At 40.6% G+C, this 11,434-nt stretch overlaps 1 protein-coding gene across 3 annotated transcripts; it reads left to right on the forward strand.

Annotated features, from left to right (window-relative positions):
- Positions 1–3,686: 3,686 nt before the first annotated feature.
- On the forward strand, positions 3,687–10,847 carry det1 (DET1 partner of COP1 E3 ubiquitin ligase). Of its 3 annotated transcripts, none has more exons than XM_020644254.3 (9): positions 3,687–4,051; positions 4,735–5,056; positions 5,140–5,406; positions 5,492–5,704; positions 6,347–6,570; positions 7,315–7,444; positions 7,643–7,833; positions 8,935–9,126; positions 10,051–10,847. In XM_020644254.3, the coding sequence occupies exons 2-9, from the start codon at positions 4,808–4,810 to the stop codon at positions 10,238–10,240; spliced, it is 1,656 nt and encodes a 551-aa protein (XP_020499910.1). In that variant the 5' UTR covers positions 3,687–4,051; positions 4,735–4,807; the 3' UTR covers positions 10,241–10,847. The 3 variants fall into 3 exon arrangements, with proteins under 3 accessions (XP_020499910.1, XP_020499911.1, XP_020499909.1); XM_020644255.3 differs by having other exon boundaries at positions 3,687–3,972; XM_020644253.3 differs by having other exon boundaries at positions 3,687–3,968.
- The last annotated feature ends 587 nt before the right edge of the window (positions 10,848–11,434 follow it).

The following is an 11,434-nucleotide window of genomic DNA, read 5'->3' on the forward strand; positions in this document are numbered from 1 at the left end:
CACACACTCTCACATCTATGCTTCAGTAGCAATATGGGTTTCTGTAAGGACATCTTGCTGCGGACTTCTCTTTCTTATCCTAGGCCTGTTACAACCAGGGAGTAAAAGCCCAGATGCGGAACATAGAATCAGAGGTTTATTGCACTGAAAGGGAGATGGAGATGTGTTGATGATTCCAGATGTTTGAAGAGGGAAGATGGCTGACCAGATGGCTGATGGTGAGGCTTTGAATCCAGCGAGCAGGTTGAGGCAGATGGCTGAGCAGGAATGCAGGTGGATTAGTGGTAATCCTGAAGCAAAAGAAATCACAGCAACAACAACTAGCCGAAAATAGCAGAACGCGCTTCAGATTATCAAATGTTTCGAAGAAAAGCCTGAGACGAGGCAGTAGCTCACACAATCCAGCGGTTCGGACTTTGCAGAGCTGAGGACACTGCAAGCAAATTGGCCCACCATAATGCACTTGTGATCATTGTAATTTCTCAGAAAACCCCACCAGAAATCATCCACTGCCAAAGGGACATGAAAAGTTCATGCTACGTAAGGATTGGAAAGTTACAATGTTAAAATGTCCGATTGTGCTTTAAAATTAGACTGGATCGAAAAGTTAAAAGCTTTGTTAAATGCCAAACCCAACTGTCTGAATAAGAACAGGAGCTGGAAACTGTAAAACAATGTATTGCTTTTACTGAATAACCTTTTCTAAGTGCCTTTTATATACGAGTTTTATCAAGTCAACGGCTATGCTTTATACTTTTCTTTCAGATGTCCTTTAATGCAAATGCCCTTTTATGTGTGTCTGTCTTTTCAAAATGATGATGTCTGCAATACGAGACATCTCACTCTGTTCAACTCCATAATTTGCCTACTAAAACATGGTGCTAAAGAGCTCTACTCTTTTTGTCCGTCTTTTTTGGAACATTTTTAGTACTTAAGATCTTCAACTTCAACTTTTAACTAAGGGAGAAATTTACTTTGCTGCCAGGTTAAACTGTAAAACAAAGAAGAAATAGGTACATGCTGTAGACTCAGTTACAAGAAACATGTAAATGTTCATGTTGTTGGGATTTTATTATAAAAATAAATCCTGTTTTTTCCTCAGAGCTAGGAAGCTTCTTTTGTCATCAAGTTTTCTTCCTTTGTTGGATGATGGAGATGGGCGCCTCGGCCAAATGTTTACAGTCATTGGACACCGTGTATCACCGTGCGTTGAGATTTGTTACTGGTTGTAGACGCCTCACTCATCACTGTGACCTGTACACTAAATCTGATTGGCCATCCTTGAAGGCGTGCAGGTGTATATACTGTACACTGGCTGAGCATTTTTTATAAAGCTCTTCTTGTTTCAGTTCCTTCTTATTTATGTTCATACCTTTAAAGAACCATATGCCTTGTGTTGCTGGTATGTTTTTAAACTGTCTGTTCCTCGTGTCCACACTGAGTTCAGGAAAAGAGCGTTTAGATTTGCTTCTCCCTCTGCAGGGAACTTTCTCCAAAATGTCTTGAAACCGGCAGATCTCATTTCCCTTGAAGCCTTTAGCTCGATCTTAAAAGACAAAAAAAGGGAGACAATTGGGCAGTGCCTGTGTTTTTGAATTGAAATATGAGATACAGACACTGCACTTTATCTGCAGACCAATTTACACATTGTAATTTGTGTTTTCTCTTAACTTATTGTTTGTGAACTGTTTCTTAATCGTGTAATATTTATTTTGACCCGTGTTGCTGCCCTCTTGGCCAGGTCACCCTTGTAAAAGAGATGTTGATCTCACTTGGTTAATTACCTGGTTACAGGTAAACAAGTATAGCTTACATTAAGGGAAACATGAACTTAAAGCTGTCCTAAAAAAAACACTATCGGACATCAGCTGTAAAGAATAAAATGCTTCCACTGGTTCATTATTCAAATTTTGATGTATAATGACTGATGAAATATGTTCTTATCCTGTTGGATTTAGCCCTCGGTAATGTATCTCACGTCGGAGGTAGGAGCTAAAATTCCCAACAGAGAGGATGCTGAGCAAATTGTACGATATCCAGAGCTATGGATGTTTCTCTCTTATAAATGGTTTGCTTTTATAAGACATCTGATGTCACAGAAAGTCAGTGCATGCCCTGGTTGTATTACTTTAAAATCCCTTATTTCACTTGAATGTGAAAAAAAAAAGAAGAAACAATTCAATTCTCCAGGTTTGTATCCTACCATTTTAGGGTAGGATGATAGTAGGTATGCAGTTAAGAACAACATTTCTGTGCTGTTTCACCTGGAGAAAGAGAAGTGAAGTGAAGACACTGTCCACTTTGGGCAGTGAAAAAGCACACAAAATGATCTTAAATAAGCACCTTGTTTTTTGGCTAAAAGCTGAGGCGAGGGTCCTGCAGTGTGTGGTTAATAGCTATTTTTTTAATCGCAGAAGAACAAGCAAGGGTAGAACAGAGTTTCTACACTTACTGTGTGAGTTATTGCTGTAGCGCACAAAACATGTAAACACACATTGTGAGTAGCAAGACACAACAGATTCTGCTAAAACATGGGTACTTTCCCACACAAACTTTACACAATGACAGACACACACACACAACCACATTTTGAAGCACAGGTTTAATCAGGCATGGTTGGAAAAGAAAATGCCATTAGATTTCAAAGTGGATAATTTCACATTTTACCTCCATTAATTTCTTCATTTTTCTTTTCAAACTGGCCTTTCATGCACACTTCATGTGCTTTTATGGAAAATTACAACATTCAAACGAGACTCTTTGGTCAGGGATAATTTGCACAAAGAACCATTAGCAGTCTTCAAGACCAATGTTCTCTGGGCACTTTTCTTTTTCTTTTTATAATGCTTTTCTGAATCTGTAAGAACATGCCTCATAAGAGAGGTTATAATCAAAATTAATTACATGTCATTATGGGGAGCGAAAATCCAGTCACCTTTGCTTCACTCTGTTACATGCTGTTAAAAACAAATGTATTATATTAAATCGGCTAAACAAACAAGGGTTACATACACGGTACAGTAACCAAAGGATTGCTGTTTTTGTCTGCCAATTTAGCTGAAGCGATTATAATTGTGTTTAAAGTTTGCCATGGCACTTGTGCTCCTCACTTGCAAACCCACCAACTGATCAGTAAATGGCCACTTCAGGGAAATCAACAGGTGCGTGTTTGGTTCAGCCACTATGAATATTACCTGAAAATGCAGTCCATTGCAATTATCTTTTTCTGAATAGTGAATGTTTCTAACAGCCGTAGTGCTTCCTATATATGTGAGTAATGTTGTGTTTTGCCTCTGTGCAACGCCTGTCAGCACCTGTGTGTCCAATCGGACTCAAAGCTGATCGTTTGCTCTTACTGACATTGTTCCCTTTTTTTTCTAGATCCTTGCTTGTGTTGTACTTACTCTCTGATGTACGTCGCTTTGGATTAAAGCGTCTGCGAAGTGAATTGTATAATTGTAGTAATCAAAAAGCATACAGTAAGCCTACATTATTTGTCATACTCATTGAATTATATTGTGTTAAAAAAGACTTAAACATCACCATGGTTTTGGTGGCTTTTTTGTAGCAGAGCATATCACAAAGCCACTGATTTTAAGACAACAACTTATACAGGTTGCAATATCATTTTACACCTGAGGAGGATGTGGTGTCGCTGTTTAAACAGCAGCGCTCTTCTTCTCTGCTCTCTGCCGGTTCTTCTTCTGCGGTTCCTCCACGGGGTCACAAGCATAGCGGCTGCTTATCGCTTTCACTTTTAAAGGCTGTGGTGTGACTTATTCAGCTATAGGTTTTAACTTAACGCTACGGTGCACTTCTCGACATACGACAAGCCGGACGACCCCTTCCTCCACCTGCTCAGGTACCAGTTAGCGGCTGGGTGCTAACATTACCTGCTCGTCTGCCAAACTTCACCTCTACTCGATCAGCTGTTCTGGAGGACCAGCTCGGCTTCTGAAAAGCATCAAGTGGGTAAATGCGCACTGTGTCAGAGGTTTATTGATGTAGTTAAAGACGGCTCCTTGTTGTCTGCTTGGCTGAGTCTAAACAGGTGAGTGGAGAAAGGTCCTCTCTTCCCTGTCACAGTGAATGTGTTGTTCCTGTGCTCCTTCATAAACACATTCATAAGCAGTCTCTTGCATTTTACAAATCAAGATCAGGAAGCCTGCTTTAAAAGCTGGGATTGTGGAGGATTTTCCACACATATTGGAAAGTGTTTTGTAACTTGAATCATGTCCCAGGCCCTAAAGGTCAGCACCTCATGTGCATCAGTCTTGTCCCTTGTTTTTTTTTTTGCTTTATTACATTGCTCGTGTGAGTAAAGGATTTGTTACTTCATAAACAAAAAAAACAACTGAAAAGCAAACCTTATTCAGCAAATTCTTCAATTATAATTTACTCTTGATATGTAATGAATGATCAAAGTTGTTGGAAGTTTCATGTGAGGCCAGGTGTCGGTCTTCAGTGAGGTTTTTTTTACTCAGCCAAAAAAAAAAAGCTCGAAGGTTTACAGTCATGAGGAGAATGCAAGCAAGTCTTTGCTTTTGTTAAACAACAAATATGTTTTACTTTTACTTCATTCACACTAATACTTAACTTCATCAAGTTCACACAACTGTGAATCTATTCATCAACATGTGACTCACTGTTACGTCAAGTATGTCATTTGAGAACAAAACATGTTTTCATACTTTTCATCCGATCCTCATCTCTCGTTTTTTTTTCTTCTTCCAGATATCCGCCCCTTACAGGCATGTCCATGTGATGAAGTCATTTCCCTGTTTAAGACCAATCCGTAATCACTGCAATGGATGATGACACTCAAACCTTGAAGCCCAGACGAATCCAGAATCAAAACGTGGTGTATCGTCTGGAGAGGCGTAGGATCTGCTCAGGACGACCAGGCGCTCATTGGTACAGAGTTCGTTGCTTCCACCAGAACCTCTTCCCCAACTTCACTGTGGTCAATGTGGAAAAGCCCCCGTGCTTCCTGAGAAAGTTCTCACCAGATGGACGCTGCTTCATTGCCTTCTCCTCTGACCAGACTTCTCTGGAGGTAAGGAGACAACAGAGGGTTACTTAAGAAAATCTTGTTTGCTAAACCCCTCTAAACTTTTTCCTCAACCCTTCCTCCTGCAGATATATGAATATCAAGGCTGCCAGGCTGCTCAGGACCTGTTGAGAGGCCAAGAGGGAGAAACTCTTCTAACAGCCAACGACCAGCGTTCGCTCAATATCAGGGGCCGCCTCTTCGAGCGCTTCTTCTCTTTGCTCCACGTTACAAATGTTGCCTCAAACGGAGAACACCTCAACCGGGAGTGTAGCCTTTTCACAGATGACTGCCGCTATGTCATCGTTGGGTCAGCTGTGTATGTCCCAGAGGAGCCACCACCTTATTTCTTTGAGGTACTGACGCCACCAAACCTACATATTCTAATTTCAAGACAAATGTAGCATGGGTGTCATGGTGCCCCTTCTTCTGTCCCACCAGGTGTATCGGAATAACGAATCTGTTACTCCCAACCCTCGGTCCCCTCTAGAAGACTACTCCCTCCACATCATTGACCTCCACACTGGCAGGCTGTGTGACACCAGGTCCTTTAAGTGTGACAAGATCATCCTGTCCCACAACCAGGGCCTCTACCTGTATAGGAACATCCTGGCTGTGTTGTCAGTCCAGCAGCAGACCATTCATGTGTTTCAGGTGACACTTTTATCATATACGTCTGTATTTATTTGTGACTGTTCCAGGGATTTTTTTAAAACTCTAAATCGTGTTCTTTTGGGGACAGGTCAGTGAGTGATTTTTTTTTTTTTGGGGAGATTTTTATCAGCTCATGAAGAAAGTATGTCATCTTAAAATGGATTTCTTGCAAATAATGAAGTTCATCCTGCTTATAAAATCAGAGTTATTATGAGTTAGAATCCATGCAAGGGAAGAACTAAATTGCTACACATGGGTTCTTTATTGTGGCATCTAATATGGGCGGTAAAATGAAGCAGGTTCTCCATACATCAAAAGGAAGTGTGCTGTGATGGTGCACTGGCTGACACTTTGTGATGTAACTTTGGTTTTACACTAATCATATACTTACAGAGTTTAATCATGGCTAACAAAGTGACGTGCCTGACCAATGATTTACCAGCAGAAGCCCTGTAATCATGCCATTAGTGTGCTTATTTACTCTGAATACACACACACACACACACACACACACACACAAACACATACATAAAGTCCTGACCTGCCCACATCCCCATCTGCTCTTTGTATCAAATTGTTCTCTATTAACTCACTATTTATTATAATTATGTGGTGTTTAGGTTACTTCTTTTCTCTTCAAAGGTCACTGCAGAGGGAACATTTCTAGATGTGCGGACTATTGGTCGGTTTTGTTATGAGGACGACCTGCTGACTCTTTCAGCAGTTTACACCGAGGCTCAGGCGGAAAGTCAGTCAGGCTTCCCTCGCCTGTACACTGACAAAACCATCAACTCCCTCAAGCACAGGCTGCTCGTCTACCTCTGGAGGAGGGCCGAGCAGGACGGCAGCCCCATGGCCAAGAGGAGGTATACAACATTACTGCCATGCAGGATACAGTTTTTTTTTGTTTTGTTTTTTTTAATGGTTCTTTACTTCACGGCCCAAATTTCATTTTTGGTTTCTGGGTTTTTTATAATATTAGAGTTGCTCACCAGTCTGTGTCTCCTATGATGCAGAAGATTCTTTACCATGATTTAAGTGATGTCTAATCATGTTCACTAAAGTCACACCGCCAAAATGTGCACTGCTATGTATTGCGGTGGTTCCCAAAGTGGGGGATGGGACCCCCTGTGCAAGACACTGTTCGCGAGCTTCCTTCCAAAAACATGTAAAAATTGAAAATGTATTAAAAAGAGAATTTATCTTTCTCGGTAAATTCAACAGAACCTTAAGGTAACAAAAATGGCTATTTAGCAAAAATGGCAACCTACTTTTTGTTGTGCCAACAAGTATGTTGGGTTTATTCTGAGCTGGTGAGAACAAGGCTTCCCTATTCAAACAATGCTGTGTCATTTGCTCACTGCTAGATAACTGTACTAACATAATAAAGTCTAATATGCCAGCTAACGCTTGCAGCATACGATAGCTGACGTCATCTTTGATTGTGAGGCATTTATGTCTTACACAAAAAGTTTAAGTAGAGACTTATTGAATCCTGTGTCATTGTGTTCAGTTTGTATTCCAACAACACGTACAGCATGCTTAACAAGCCATGTGAGTTGTAGTTTTATAATAAGTTGTATTTACCTAGCTGTTGGTTTTGTCTTCAGATTCTTCCAGTTTTTCGATCAGCTGAGGAGGTTGAGAATGTGGAAGATGCAGCTGTTGGATGAGCATCATTTGTTCATTAAATACACCAGCGAAGACGTGGTCACACTCAGAGTTACTGACCCCTCCCAGGTAGAAAGATATCAAATCTATTAAATATCGATTATTTCTTTGTCCTCTTTGAGGCTTTCCCATGCCTCTCTTGTGTCTATTGTAGGAGCTGTAAGATGTATATTCCTCTTGTACGTTAATTAGCATGAAGTCTCAGCTTATTGACTACCTTGCAAATCAACCCCCCCCCCCTCCCCCCCCCCTGTCTTTCTCCTACAGCCGTCTTTCTTTGTTGTGTACAACATGGTTTCTACAGAGGTGCTGGCTGTTTTTGAGAACACCTCGGACCAGCTGCTGGAGCTATTTGAGAACTTTTGTGACCTGTTCAGGAATGCTACGCTGCATAGTCAGGCTGTCCAGTTCCCCTGCTCTGCTTCATCCAACAACTACGCACGTCAGGTCCAAAGAAGGTACAGATCTTAAAAAAAAGTGTACTGTTCACTAACTAAAACTGGTGAAAAAATTCATTCAAATTTTTTTCTTCCATATTTCATTTCTACAAATATTGTGCAAGCAAGCTGCTTGGTCTAATGTTCTCTTAATGACACAATACCTCCAGCTAATAGTTTGCAGTCAAACATCAGGGACATTGACAGTGGAATACAGTGAGTAGGAAGGAAGGCAGAACAGCAGAAATTGTCTGGAAGTGAAGGATGGAGTTGTTAAAAAAGAACCTGGATAGACACATGTTAGGCTGCACAGTGTGGCTAAAGGACCTTTAATTGAATTTCCCTGTTTGACTTGCCAGTGAAGGTGACAAAATCCTATCGGGAGGGGGAGTAGAGCGAAACAGACTAAAGAGAAGTACAGTTTGAGTGGGCAAAAGAGCTTTGAATTGGGTTGTAGAACAGCAAAATGAATGTCTGGAAAAGTAGAGGAGACATTGAGTAAGCAAGTAAATCAGATAAACCAGATTTGTACAGCTTGGAAGCCCAGTCAATGTGATTATTATTTTTTTTTTTACCAGAACCAAGTAAAGAGAGATTAGTAGTGTAAAAGTTAAAACAACTGAACCACAACTCAGTTTAATTCTGCGTTAACGCATCTTTAATGGCTGCAAGTTGCATAGAATAAACAAAATAGGTTTGCCTAGTTCAGGTATTGAAGCCTCTTATGAAGATTTTAAACTGGTATGCTCAAGCAGCAATGAACTGGGCTGAGAAAAGAAGGCAACGGGAAGTGCCTAATGCTGCAGTACCTCCAGTAGACAGCATGAGGCTTGTGGAAAGAGTATGCTACGTTGATGCACAATTTGATACTTAAAAAAAAACTCATCAGATAAAACCACACAATTGAATCTCATTCTGTGAAATATATGATGTTTAAAAACATTTGTCACCAGATAATGAACCAGCCAAGGTTTCGGTCTGTATAGCTCTGACGATTTGGATGTCATTGAGTTTAAGATTACAGTATCAGAAGAAGCTGCTTATTCAGTGATAAATAAATAATCCTCTCTTTTAACTGATTTAATGCAGTTATCCTGATCTAGCTCTATGTCTGTGCCACAGATTCAAGGACACCATAGTAAATGCAAAGTATGGCGGGCACACCGAGGCAGTGCGTCGACTGCTGGGTCAGCTGCCTATAAGTGCCCAGTCCTACAGCAGCAGTCCTTACCTCGATCTCTCCCTCTTCAGCTATGATGACAAGTGGGTTTCAGTGATGGAGAGGCCAAAGACTTGCGGAGACCATCCTATCAGGTACAGAGTCTTATCAGAGTGAATGAGCGTCTTTTTCTCATATGGAACGAAATCACATCGTCAATACAATCTTATGAATAACGACTAACATACATCCCTAAGGACTATTAAGAACATTATTCATGAAGCTTAAATGATTTTCAGTAAGTTGTGTATTTGATCAATTTCTAACAATCAATTGATGAGTAATTTCTTTAGAAAATGGCAGTTACCTTCACATCACATTGATTTGGACTGTTATGGTGCTTTCACACTTGCACAAAACTCCTGAAAAACTCCTGACATTTGCAGGAAGAGCTGCATGTGTGAAGGGGGTGGTTAAGTTTATCCCTTGTGATCGGTGCATGACCTGTACAATCTCAGTGCATGAAATTAAACTGCTGTATTATGTTTACTGTTGACAGTATGTCTTTTTCGCTCTGTTCTTGATAATGTGATTCTGCCGACCTACACATAGCATTGTTATAAAGGCAAACATTCTCATTAAAGGGTCACATAGCGGACTCTGTTGCTTTGTCCCCCACTTCTGCGTCGTTCTATTTGCGTCATGTATTGCCTGAGGAGACCCCCTGTCCCATCAGATACAGTATATGGGAGCAGGCCTCCTGAAATTTTCTAGACATTTCTAGGAGTACAAATGTGAAAACGGCTTCAGTCAGACATCAAAAACATGAACTTAGACTTGAGAACATTGCTACAGAAAAAAGTAATGGAAAAAAAAATTGGTTGTGGAAATGATAATTATTTTTTTACCGGTTGAAGTTAAAGTTCCTTAATTTATGCGTTCATGTGTGAAACTTTACTCTTCCAATCAGTCCTGGAGAAGGACAAACAATGTGTGACTTGGATGAGCATACAGAAACCTACATACTGGACTAGATGAATACTCAAATGATCCTGTTTTCTGTCTCTGTCACCCACAAGGTTTTATGCTCGGGACTCTGGCCTGTTGAAGTTTAAGATCCAGGCTGGCCTGTTGGGACGGCCGGTAAATCATGCTGTGCGCCGCCTGGTTGCCTTCACTTTCCACCCTTTTGAACCTTTTGCCATCTCTGTACAGCGCACCAATGCAGAGTACGTGGTCAACTTCCACATGAGGCATGTATGTGCATGACAAGCTTCTGGATGTGTGTGTTCACTAGCTTGGACACAAATTGAGGGACTGTTTGGCTTCTGTTAGCAGCTACCATGACAATTCAACAGGCAAGTGAAGAGTTTGATCTGTTGGTTGCCCTCTTCTGCCCCGAGCAAGATCACAAGTCCTCTTCATTTTCTTTGTGGAGGCTAGTGGTCCTCTACTCTTTCCTGCTTCATACACAGTGGTCAATACACTCCTCCCCCTCAGCGGGACGAGAGAGCAGCAATTCTGCCTAATCCCTACTTCTGCACTTCTTCGCCTCCTCTTCCCCCTTCCTCCGCTACAAAGAGGGATGTATGGGCAGGGTGGGTGTAGGAGATGTAGAGAGAGTGCTTGATGTGCATTGGAGGCGGGAGCTTTATTCAGCTGGACCTCTTACAAGGAGCCAAAGGTGTTTTATTTTCCTACCATTCTCGGAAAGCTGCACATTCAATCGCTTATCCAGTCGGTTTATGGTCAGCTGTCCATTAAATGTCTTTTCCTCACATGGATAGGGCAATAATTTCTTATAATTTCTTACATGTTTTTACACTTTTTTTATGTCATGTATATATTTTATGCCAATAAAATTGTGCAAATTTGATGCTTTTTTGTTTCTATATTTAGCGTTAAGTCAGGAGTTGTAGAGGGGCAGGGAGGTTTTTTGAATCATAAATAGTTCGCTGTCTGCTGTTATGTGGTACAATATTGTGTAGGTAATCTGTATATATGAGAATACCTGTAAATATTGGCTTGTGTATTTTCTTCTTTGTAGGTGAAAGTTGTATTTCCTCTCTAAGAGCTTGTACGTGGCATTTCTTTGCCATATGTGGGAGAGTATTGGAGTAGAACTACCTATTGCTCATATTCTCTCTCTGGATAATATTTTTTTTTGTCCTTCAGCAGCAGTTACTGTCGTAAACCAAGTAGTTATCAAAAATATCTCAATGCCTAACTTAAGTTTGTGGTGCCTCGTAATAAACCATTTAACAAGATTCACGTGTTAAGAGCAGACAAGACAGATTAATATCCATTATATTTCATTTGACCACTTTATCTGAAGTCTGTTTTCCTTCAATCTAAAGGATCTAAATGCTGCTGTTTCATTTAACACCCATCCATTCTGGAGACTTAAACACATCAAACATCTGTTAATAAAAACAGACCCAAAATATGCAAATTGTCTAACAC

The sequence above is a fragment of the Labrus bergylta genome, chromosome 7, assembly GCF_963930695.1.
Source record: "Labrus bergylta chromosome 7, fLabBer1.1, whole genome shotgun sequence".
In the NCBI taxonomy this organism is placed as follows: domain Eukaryota; kingdom Metazoa; phylum Chordata; class Actinopteri; order Labriformes; family Labridae; genus Labrus; species Labrus bergylta.